Genomic DNA, 10,640 nt, shown 5'->3' on the forward strand with positions numbered 1-10,640 from the left:
CTTCTTCTTCTTAGACGATATTCCGATTCGCGAATTTCTCAATGGTAAGTTTGCGTCTCCAGATCTCAAACTCTCTCTTTCTCTTTCTCTCTCATGCTTCCTCAGTCGTCCATCTCTGTCCTTAACGCGGAATTTGATTTAAATTCTTGTGGATCCTCCACTTATCTCACAAATTTTGTCCACCAGTTGATGAATTATATCGGAAATTTTGTATATCTTGGTTGAATTTGCTGTCGAAGGTGTAGTGTTGTATTCTCAAGACTCTGAGCATATGGTTAAGAATCGTATGAGGCTTTTGTGGGTATCATAGTGTATTTCGCTTGAATTCTTTTGCCTCATGATTGTAGAATGTTGTGATCCCTTCCATTTCATATGCCTGCCTTCTAACCTCATCGTGGCCTCCATTTGCTTCTAAAAATGGATTCGAGACATTGATGAGTCTGTCAGGTTATGTAGATCTCTGAATAATTTGGTTTGAGAGCTGCCAGTTTTTACTAGCTATCTATGTAAGTCACAAGTCTTTCAGGAACTCTTAGTTGCGTGTAAAGTAATGAGCTTTGTCTTGTTTCTTTATCTACTCACTTGTAGTGGTTAGTGGTTATCATCCTCGAGATTATATTGCCATGATCTTATTGATGAAATGTGTCAGCGAAGAGTGCTAGTTGAAACTGGTCAGATATTTGTTTATATAAGCTTGTAATTTGTCTGAGAGGAATTTACTTTACTGACTTTGGTCAATGGCTAGCTTAGCCCCTGTGAAGGGTAGTTTTATGTTCCATCAGCATGCAAGTTTCTGAAATCTTTGGCTTTTGTTTAAATGCAGGACTAAAAAAACCAAAGGGGTGTTCCTTGTGACTCAAAAGCCACACACAAGATATTCGCCCACAGAAGAAAACAAAAAGAAATGAGCTTTGCCTGCCTCGTGTGTCACAGTGTGGAGAGCCCATCCCACTCGTTTAGAAGCTACTCAGTTTCTAGCTCAGACAATGAAGGAAGATGCTCCGTGATTGCGAGTTGCCTCACGAGGAAATCACTCATTCAAGCCGCAAGATCCAACACTTTCCCTGCAACATCCTCAAAGGTAACCCCACAACCCAATTTTCAGGCTGGTGATCTGTTGATGACAGAAGGAGCCTCGCCACGGTTAGTGCGAAGCCGTGCAGTGAGAAGAGACCTTGTCAGAGACTGGAACTTCAACGAAATTGAGACTGAGCTTTAAAATCAATCCGACTCTTCTCTTAGGAAATAGTATTATTAGTTTGTTCATCGCCGCGATAACTGAGCTTTCTTCATCAATGTTCATCCTCTGTAGATCTTAGCAGCCTTGTCTTCTGAGTTCTGTTCAAACGATCTTACACTCATCACTTGTCAAATTTTTGTATTCGGCTCAGTGCTTTACAACCCAATAATGTAATATTATCTTCTTCTCTTTTTTTCTTTTTCATCTTTTTCGACAGTTTATTCAACTTTGGTCCGTTTCGCTTTTATGTTCACCAAATTTTTTTGTTTATTACAGACATTACAAATCAACCACAACCCAAAATGATACAATAAATTATGAAAGCAACAATACAGTAGTAATCTCTCTAAAAGCGTATGAGTTTAGCTTAAGATGTGAACAAGGTCACGTGACGTGGAGAGGGGTTAGGCAATGGAAGGCACGTGATAGTATTTGCCTTTGCACAAGCACTTGTAGACGACAGGACAAGCCTCAGAAGCGGAGCACGTGGAACTAACCACAACGAGCTTGCATGGTCTACATGGTCCACACGCGTGCGAGCAATCCGGTATGCTTGACCCGCTTGCCACATCTAGAACCTCGCAATAAAAGAAATAACCAAATAATCGCTCGTCAAATACATATGTACATAAGTACATAACCAAGCCAAGATATATATGAATTTTGATCGTCTAATATTGAATTATGTAATTGCCACATAATACTCACAGTTCAAGAGATCCAATCGGAAACTATTACTACTAACAAAGAGATGGAGAAGAAGAATTGCAAGTAAAGATACCGATTTCATTTGAAAAATATTTAGTTTATATTTGTACGTTCTTATATAGAAACTTTTTGGAATGGAAGAAAATATGGTGAAGAGATGATGAAGTAAAGTGTAAAGTTGATAATAGATTTATAGGAGAGTGAGAGTAACTTTTAAATGAAACAGTGTTAGATTCACATGATTCATCCTATTCTTTTCAAAGGCTTTCACATTCTTTGATCCTTTTCCATTAATATTAATCTTCTTACTGTTTGGTTTTATTTCTTCTATTCATATTTTGGCAACAGATTGGCATACACAAACTGACAGACATATATCTGAAATATAAACTTATGTAAAGGGACATATATCTATGACACATAGTCACATACTCATCAAGTCCTACATGTCATCAAGCGTGACTCATAGAGACCTTGCTTTTAATGAAGTCCTACTCTTTGTTACAACCACATATAGTTCACTCACATTTACTTCCAAGTTCCATCATAGCCGTTTTGCATTTTTGACATAAATTTTTAAAATATTTTATCAGGTGGATCATCTCAGCATACTGCCTCAGTACGGCTTACCCGTAATGCTTCAGCCTCTGGAGGATTAAAGTAAATCCCAAATTGATCGGATGTAAAAATGAAACTACTTCTCTACTTTACGTGTTGAGTCATATGCACATTGAAACCCCTTATGGGCTTAGTCCTTAATAAATTATATATATGGGTTTTCCAATCTCAATTTGGGAGCCTTTATGGGCTAAATAGTTATTAATCTATCGTGCTTTAAGCTGCTTATCTAAACTGCTAAGTACTATCTAATTGATATTGCATAATTAGCAGCTAAAAGAGAAACAAAACTATTGATGTTGCAAAGATAACTGAAAAGTAGAATGTTTTCATCTCATCAGATAATAATACCGTGAGGAAATGGACATGAAAAAAATGCTCTCTCACTTGCCTATGCCATTTTGTTTATGTACTCTGATGTCTCATAGACACGAGCAGTGTTATCAACAGAGACAGAAACAATGAAGTCGGTGTTGGTGGAGACTGAGATGGCCTGGACTGCATCTTGGTGGCCATGGAAGGTATGGACGCAGTTACCTAATAAGCTGTCCCAAACGCTCACTGTACCATCAGCACAGCCCGTGGCTAAGTACTTGGAGGTTCCTAACCAAGTCACGCATGTCACACCTTCCTGTAATTAAAAAAGAGAGAAGGAGGGCTTGTTGGTTTAATTTCGATCTCTGTTTTGATTCTGTCACATCAGAGAAATTACAAGGTTAATACCGCATGGTCGCAGGTGAACCTCGGAGTTGAATGTTGCAGATCCCAGATTATAAGCTTCTTATCCATTCCACCAGTTGCAGCCATAGGGATGGTTGCTGAGCTTGGTGAAAACTTCACACATTCAACTGAGTCTGTGTGAGAAGCCAGAGAGCTCACAACCTATTGGTATAATTATGCATAGGTTAGTTGATATGTCGAATAGGTATGAGAATCACAAGGTGACTACCCTCTTAATCCAAGAACATGGCAGATCAAAGACAAATTAAAAAAAAAAACTTTTCGACATGATGAAACTTCTATATCACAAGCCTTAAAATAGAAAGGTATAGATATAGAAATATGCAGACAATCATGTAACAGTAGTAAAGTAAACGAGGGAATAGTAGAAACCTTTCCGGTGACAATATTCACAATGTGAACAGATCCGTCTTTTGAGCCACTGATTGCAAGACTGGAGTTCGAGTTAATGTCCAAGCAAATCAACCCTTCCGTATGATACGGATGGCCTACAAGAAATCAAAGGTTAGCGTTTTACACCAAGCATAAGAGGCGATATATGTAGCAGCGTACTTAATGTACAGTAGTAACATGAAATCCGAAAGAGGGAGTGAGTTTTTGCTTGCCTTTGACCACATGAATGCTTTCGCAAGTTTTTGGGTTCCATACTATCAAACTTGCGTCATCAGAGCCAGTAACGATTAGTTTACCTACAGTTTCCCAACACAGACAAACAATTGAATGAAAAAAACAAGTAGAATTATAAACAGTCCATAAAGCATTATTAGGCAGAAGCTTAAATACCATCAGGAGTGAAGTCACCGCAAGTGACGCTTTGATTGTGACCCGAAAACATATTAAGATATGCCTCTTTATCAGCATTCCACATCCATAGAGAACAATCTTCTGATCCAGCCAACACAATGTGTCCTCTCGGATGCCACCTCACCCACTGAGAAATCACACAGTAAGAGAAAATACTCAACTCACAGTTTTGATATAAACCTAAAATGTGTTGTTTTTTGTGAATCAAGCACAAGTTTTTATATACCTCGATCCCACCACCAGGACCGTCCAAAACACATTTCAAAGTCCCTGATGAAGCATCAAAGACCTGGACGACACCATCCAATCCTCCAGATGCAACTAACTGTCCATCATAGCTAAAAGCTAAAGAAGAGACAGAGTCCTTGTGACCAGGAAGCTCAGCAGCCCAATCTCCATTGCCAATCTTCCATAGAAAGCCTTTATCATCTCCACCTCCAGTTGCAACAAGCGTAGGATCTGTTGGGCTACAAGCTAATGCATAAAGCTCACCTGTGTATAGAAACCCTTCTTAGTTCATAAAAAATTTGCAAACATTTGAGTGATAAAGAGAATGATAAAATCTGGGTTCAAATGCATTTACCTTTGTGACCAGTGAATGTATGAATGGAGTCATCGTTTTCATCTGCAAGAAAATAAAAATTAAGAGCCATTAACTCCAATAAGTTTAGCGGAAACAAAAGAGGTGATGAGTCCTTACCAAATTCTTCATCACCACCATCGTCACCATCATCATCAAATGCGTCAGGAAGATCTGAATCCACAATAGAAGAGTCATATATAATAAGAGGTCACGATAGAAACGGAGAGAGAGATGAGTAGAAAAGAAAAACCTTCGCCGTCGACATCGATTTCATGGATAATATCGGATTCACCAAGGAAAACGTCTCCCTCATCCTCTTCTTCCATTGGTGGATTATTCATATCTGAGCTACTCATCTTCTTCTCTCTTTCTACAGAACTTTTTGCAGCCACCACGACGAAGAAGCAACGAGGAGGATGAAAAAACTCGACGAGGCGGCGGAGATGGAGCTGCGACGTGTCACGACGATGGAACGCGAAGACAGAGTACCAAAACCCTTCTTTGGCCTTATTTTTTTCCAACAAAAACCCTTTTTGTTTCATAAAACTACGTCGTTTTACGTATGAATGCGAAATGAGTTTTTTTAATTTCCTAATACATTCATTGTTCTTCTTTACATTAGACACAGTCCTTACACAAAATCTAAGAGATTATAATTATTTTTGATCGATCGGTAGCACAAACAACTTACACAAAATCACATATCTTTGAATGTTAGTTTCATTTCAAGAGAAAAAAAAACGAGAAGTTACTGGTACAAAAAACTACCTAACCTTATAAGTAAAAAAGAATTATAATTTTGTTTGAATATAGATTACATTTCACCTGGGACCAGATAACTCGACGGCGTGCAAATTGTAAGTAGAATCAACGATCCAATCAGAGTTAAGATTGGGACTCAAATCGATCTCTTCCCTCAAAATCTCAACTTTCTGCCATTCGTCCCATCTCTCCGCAAGCCCATCTCCTTCGAGCATCCGTACAACCTCCGACATCTTTGGTCGTTCCATTGGAGATCCTTGCGTGCAAAGCAACGCCACTTGAATCACCTGCTCCAACTCTCTCTCCTCATAGTTCGTCTGAAGATCTGGATCCACCAACATCTCTAGCTTCTTCTCCTTCAACAACCCTTTCACCTATAAACAAAACCAAAAAAATGTCACAAGTTTAGATTTTGAGATCTTAAGCGAAATGGGAAGTTTTTTATAAAGATTTTTACCCAGTCAAGCAACATGACATCGTCGTCGTTTGCTAACCGAGCTAGATCGAAAGCTCTTTGTCCTGTGATGAGTTCAAGAAGCATGATTCCGTAACCGAAAACGTCCGTTTTCTCTGAGGATTTTCCGGTCGAGAGATATTCAGGAGCGATGTGACCGATGGTGCCACGAACGGCTGTTGTCACGTGAGTGTCTTTGTAGTCCATTAGCTTGGCTAGCCCGAAATCACCAACAACCGCTTCGAATTCCTCGTCTAGTAGAATGTTTGCTGCTTTTACGTCACGGTGAATGATCTTTGGGTCGCAGTGATCGTGTAAGTAGGACAAACCGCGAGCTGAGCCTAACGCGATTCTCTTCCGCGTTGGCCAATCGAGCGGAGGCTGTGATGGTGGTCTCTCTGCGTCATTTGTGTAGACCATAGAGAAGAACATTAAAAAGATTCTCTTTTTTTAAAAGATTCTCTTTTTTTAAAAGATGGAAAAGAAATGAGAGAGAGAGAGCTCAAAATCGTCTCTTTTTGGTTATGTTACCTCTGAGACATGAGGCGACGCTTCCATTGGCCATGTAAGGATACACGAGCAATCTCTCGGTCGGTGTCATACAGAAACCTCGTAATCTCAAGAGGTTTCGATGAACGGCCATACTTATCATCTCCACTTCTGTCTGAAACTGGAGCTCTCCGCCTGGAGTTCGCTCTTCCTTCAGTCTCTTGACAGCAACTAGAGTTCCGTCTGCTAAACGTCCCTTGTAGACTTTCCCGAACCCGCCTCTGCCCAAAATGTTCTTGTTACTAAACCCATCGCTCGCCACTTGTAGCTCCCGCAAAGAAAACCTCTTGAGCTGTCCCAGATGAACCTCTGGATCCTCTTCGGCTGCATAGAGATTTGGCATTTGAAACTTTATCTCAAACAATGGCTTCTCTTTTAGAAATTTTCAGAGTTAAAGACAATTTGAGTTGTTGGATAACAGTTGTTCATGCTAACTATCTTCTGCTATAGCTGACTTCAGATCGAATAATTAACAGAAACTAGAGCGAATAATAAACTGACCAGGCACATCGAAGAAAATATCTTGTGGCTTTCTTCGACGCCACCAAGCAAAGGCTATTGCAGGAGCAGCAAACAGCAGAGCAGCTCCTGCGGCAACTCCACCAGCTATTGCTCCAGTTAAACCATACCCACCTTAAATCAAATTAGACGCATCAAGAAGCTTAAATAGTATCAATTTGTTATTGGCAATCAAAGAAAGGCAAAGATCTCATCTTCTGTTTCCTATGATGTAAACTGAAAGAGGCGGCTTACTTGGGGTGGAAACTGGTGGTGGTGGAATAAAAGGTGGCGGAGGAGAAAACGGGGGAGATCCAGGACACGGGTGACTTGTAACAGGTCCACAGAGGTCTAAGTTATTAGCAAAACTGCACAAGGTAATGAGAATTTTAGTTGCCGATAAGTTAAGACACTGATACAATGACTGATATAATTGAACGAGATAGTAATATAACCTAATGGGTGTAAAGAGTGAGAAGGAGCCATTGTCAGGAACCGAACCAGAGAGTTGGTTATTTGATAGATCTCTGTGTTGCATCGATCAAGGTTTAAGTGCATCAACTCAAACAAATCAACTGAAGGAGAATAATGCAGATGTAAATGAAAGTTGATGGGAGAACTCACAACACTTGAAGGGTAGTGACATTAGTTAGTGACATGGGAATTGACCCAGTGAGACTGTTGTTGTTAAGCCGGCTATTCTTGCATGTAAAAATTTCAACAAAGAATTAGAAATTTGGACTACAACGAAGTTGAAAAGCAGTACTGTGATTGAGCAGGTGAAGCAATCGTACTCACAGAAATCTCAGCTTTGATAGTTTTCCCAATGATTCTGGGATGGGACCGGTGAAGCGGTTTAAGTAAAGATCCAAGCTCACCAAGTTTGTCAGATTTCCGAGATTACTAGGAATCGGGCCAGTTATGTTGTTACTGTAAAGCTCCCTGTAAGAAAAAAAGAAGAAGCGTTTTTAAAGATTTGAACTACAAAAGGTATCTCTACTGCATTTAACATCAAAACATTGGAACCAAATTGTTAAACATGATGCATAAAAGAGACTTACAAATACTGCAAATTCTTGAGAACACCAAGCTCTGGAACTAAATGGCCAGACAACTCTGCATTCCCCAAATCGCTGTAGTCGAGGAGAGAAATAAAAATGATGGAAAGCAAATTGAGATTCAAAGTTACAAGAACGGGATAAGCTTTTACACTCTTATGACGCTGTTCTCGTTATTGCAAGTGACGTGGAACCATGTGCAAGGATTCACAAGCGTAGGATCCCAGCTCTGCAAGACATTGTTAGGATCAACTAGAGTGACCCTCAAAGTATGTAACGCGTCACCTGTGACGAGAACACCACAAATCTTCATATTAGCATCAAGATGTTTAAGACAACTAACAAAACAAACAGGTCTGTCTCTTCAGGATTGGAGACTAGCAACAAACAAAATTGATATAAAATCAACACAAAATGAAATCTGTCAGAGAATATTTGGATCAACAACATCAAATCTTAGGCTGTACATATATTCCAGACACGCCACAAACAATGTAAGCTTCAAAAGCTGTTACAGACACAGTCAACGAAACGCTAAGAGACACTTTTTACCCAGCTTTCCAGCGCAAAGCCCTTTCAATCTACAAAGTTGGCATGGAAAGAAGAAACTTGGTACAGTGATCTGAACAAGAAAAGCAACAGTAATGGCCACTAACTCTAAACATAGAAAGAACAACATCTTACAACCTGAAAACAATGAACAGAAATTTCAGAACAAACACAGGACTTTCTATAACCCAAAAACCAAACTATCTTGGAATATACTAGAACTACAAAAACATAATCATCGAAACCGATATCAATATCAAAATGCAGACCCTGTGATAGCGATTAACCCCATATAACGAAGAATTCGAGGAGCGAAATTCAGAAAGTAATTAAAGCAAACGCACAAACCTTCCAAATTAGCAGAGGTAAGCCACAGTGAATGATTCGGTAGTAAGATCAGTGAAACTAAGATAAACGCCACAAAAGTCGTCTCCATTTCCAAGAACAATGCTAAATTTCACTTCAGATCCAACATCACCTCCGAGAAACCCTAAACCCACAAAATCCCCACCATTAATCCTCACAGAGACAGCTCAACTCAAATCCTTTAATCAATCCCTCATTGATGAAACCTGCTTAAAACCCATTAACCAAATAACACACTTTCAAAATCAAAATCCTTATTCTCCGGCGTTCTCGTCGTCTTTTCTACAATCAGACCACTTACAAACACACTCTCTCTCTCTCTCTGGTAAACAAAAGCTTTATTTTTAATTAAAAATTTCGAAATAAAAAAATGGTGCTTTTGGAAAAAATCTACGTGAAGTAATAATAACAACAGCTTTATTAGAAATCTTAATAAGCCGCAAACAACAAGCCTGCCAGAGAAACTATGATTAGCGTTGTTCGTCCTCTCTTTTTCCTTGTATCTTTTTTTTTCGCTTAAAATCGAATAAATTAATAAGAGTATAGTAGTATTGTTATTTTAATTTTAAATAAATCTTACAGGCTTTATTTATGGGTAGGCAGGCATGCAGTGTGAGGAAGACGAGGAATGTACCTGCCCGAACGGTGCTGCCCGTTCTGCCCTGTTTGGTTTTGCAGTTAATTAAAAAAAAATAAAAAACGGAGTGAGTACGCGCGAGAGATCGTTGAAAGCGACGTTACTGAGATTGGGGCAGTAGTTGAAGCTCTTTATGCTCCGCACCCGTTTCTCCTGGTCAAACCTTTGTGGGACCCATTTTGTTTTCCATATTTTCTAAATAGAAAATTCCTTTCTTATTTTTTTTTGTCGTCAAATTTAAAAATCAATATTGATGCAAGTAAGATTCGCAAATGGACAGGTTAGCATGGTGAAAATAGGGAATCGCATACAAAAAAAAAATATGAATTACGTTAATTTTTTAAAAAAATGATCGTTATACTGTATTACCATTAGTAAAAAGAAGTACAGATTGTCCCTAGAAGGCTAGAACCACCACCTTCATAAATTTCATGAGTCGCACATGCTGGCTCGAAAAGTCTGTCTATAAATATGTACAAAGAAAAGCTATATAAGAACATGAATAAAAGATGAAAGTTCGGATGAAAGCATTCAACCCTAGCGAACATGTCAAATATCATGATCCTATTGCATGAGAAATTTCAAATGATTTTTTTATTATTATTGATAATGACAAGGTTACCCAAGCTTTTACCATCCAACTGATGTTTTCAAGAATAATTGTTATCGTTAAAATGCCCATTGAAAATAATATCATTGATTCTTTATCTTGTCTTGTTTTCTTATCATGTGTATAGACAAATTTTTGAGCCAACATGTCTTACTCAGAACGTGCCATATTGAAGTTCTTCTTAAACTTAAATAAATTGTCAATATTGGCGCAAATTATACTGATAGAGAGAACCTTCAAAATTAGAAGCGATCAATTCTTAATTGACAACGTCACTTAGTTCACAAACTGATTAGCAGTGTTTTGATTCTTATTGCTTGCTACCTCTACATGATCTATAAAAAGAATATTCAACATGTCTACATTTCATGTGTTTTTTTATTTTGCTCTGTTTTCTTAATTTTTCAAAAATTTCTTTCGGTTTCTAGTTACATAAGACAATGCAAGTCATTTGTCACAAAAT

General features: G+C 38.6%; 4 protein-coding genes across 4 annotated transcripts; 1 reads left to right on the plus strand and 3 right to left on the minus strand.

Annotated features, from left to right (window-relative positions):
* Positions 1-825: 825 nt before the first annotated feature.
* LOC18009192 lies at positions 826-1,486 on the plus strand. The gene has a single exon (XM_024151970.1). It carries the CDS (start codon positions 905-907, stop codon positions 1,217-1,219), a length of 315 nt encoding a protein of 104 aa, XP_024007738.1. The 5' UTR covers positions 826-904; the 3' UTR covers positions 1,220-1,486.
* A 125-nt stretch (positions 1,487-1,611) lies between these two features.
* Positions 1,612-2,195, minus strand: LOC18007976 (EPIDERMAL PATTERNING FACTOR-like protein 7). Its single transcript, XM_006390674.2, is given in 4 exon segments — positions 1,612-1,811; positions 1,949-2,047; positions 2,050-2,108; positions 2,140-2,195. Coding segments are annotated over 4 exon segments (381 nt in total). The 3' UTR covers positions 1,612-1,644.
* Positions 2,196-2,868: 673 nt separating this feature from the next.
* Positions 2,869-5,194, minus strand: LOC18007975 (angio-associated migratory cell protein). The gene is made up of 9 exons (XM_006390675.2): positions 4,945-5,194; positions 4,812-4,865; positions 4,695-4,736; positions 4,338-4,603; positions 4,091-4,238; positions 3,913-3,996; positions 3,680-3,795; positions 3,290-3,448; positions 2,869-3,197 (listed from the first exon to the last, which is right to left on the minus strand). The coding sequence occupies exons 1-9, from the start codon at positions 5,048-5,050 to the stop codon at positions 2,958-2,960; spliced, it is 1,215 nt and encodes a 404-aa protein (XP_006390737.2). The 5' UTR covers positions 5,051-5,194; the 3' UTR covers positions 2,869-2,957.
* A 74-nt stretch (positions 5,195-5,268) lies between these two features.
* Positions 5,269-9,431, minus strand: LOC18007978 (somatic embryogenesis receptor kinase 1). The gene is made up of 11 exons (XM_006390676.2): positions 8,913-9,431; positions 8,168-8,300; positions 8,019-8,090; positions 7,756-7,899; positions 7,582-7,653; positions 7,413-7,484; positions 7,213-7,325; positions 6,961-7,092; positions 6,442-6,783; positions 5,914-6,308; positions 5,269-5,830 (listed from the first exon to the last, which is right to left on the minus strand). Exons 1-11 carry the CDS (start codon positions 8,998-9,000, stop codon positions 5,516-5,518), a joined length of 1,878 nt encoding a protein of 625 aa, XP_006390738.2. The 5' UTR covers positions 9,001-9,431; the 3' UTR covers positions 5,269-5,515.
* Between the last annotated feature and the right edge of the window lie 1,209 nt (positions 9,432-10,640).

The sequence above is a fragment of the Eutrema salsugineum genome, unplaced genomic scaffold, assembly GCF_000478725.1.
Source record: "Eutrema salsugineum unplaced genomic scaffold, Eutsalg1_0 scaffold_9, whole genome shotgun sequence".
Classification (NCBI taxonomy): domain Eukaryota; kingdom Viridiplantae; phylum Streptophyta; class Magnoliopsida; order Brassicales; family Brassicaceae; genus Eutrema; species Eutrema salsugineum.

Excerpts from the sequence above, each read along its gene's own strand:
- LOC18009192 (XM_024151970.1), top strand. The coding sequence starts at position 905 with ATGAGCTTTGCCTGCCTCGTGTGTCACAGTGTGGAGAGCCCATCCCAC.
- LOC18007975 (XM_006390675.2), bottom strand. The coding sequence starts at position 5,050 with ATGAGTAGCTCAGATATGAATAATCCACCAATGGAAGAAGAGGATGAG. Across the intron at positions 3,997-4,090 it reads CGGTGACTTCACTCCTGATG|GTAAACTAATCGTTACTGGC; the intron begins GTATTTAAGCTT and ends GGGAAACTGTAG. Across the intron at positions 3,449-3,679 it reads TGAATATTGTCACCGGAAAG|GTTGTGAGCTCTCTGGCTTC; the intron begins GTTTCTACTATT and ends TTATACCAATAG.
- LOC18007978 (XM_006390676.2), bottom strand. The coding sequence starts at position 9,000 with ATGGAGACGACTTTTGTGGCGTTTATCTTAGTTTCACTGATCTTACTA. Across the intron at positions 7,485-7,581 it reads GTCACTACCCTTCAAGTGTT|AGATCTATCAAATAACCAAC; the intron begins GTGAGTTCTCCC and ends GATGCAACACAG. Across the intron at positions 5,831-5,913 it reads ATGTCATGTTGCTTGACTGG|GTGAAAGGGTTGTTGAAGGA; the intron begins GTAAAAATCTTT and ends TTTTGTTTATAG.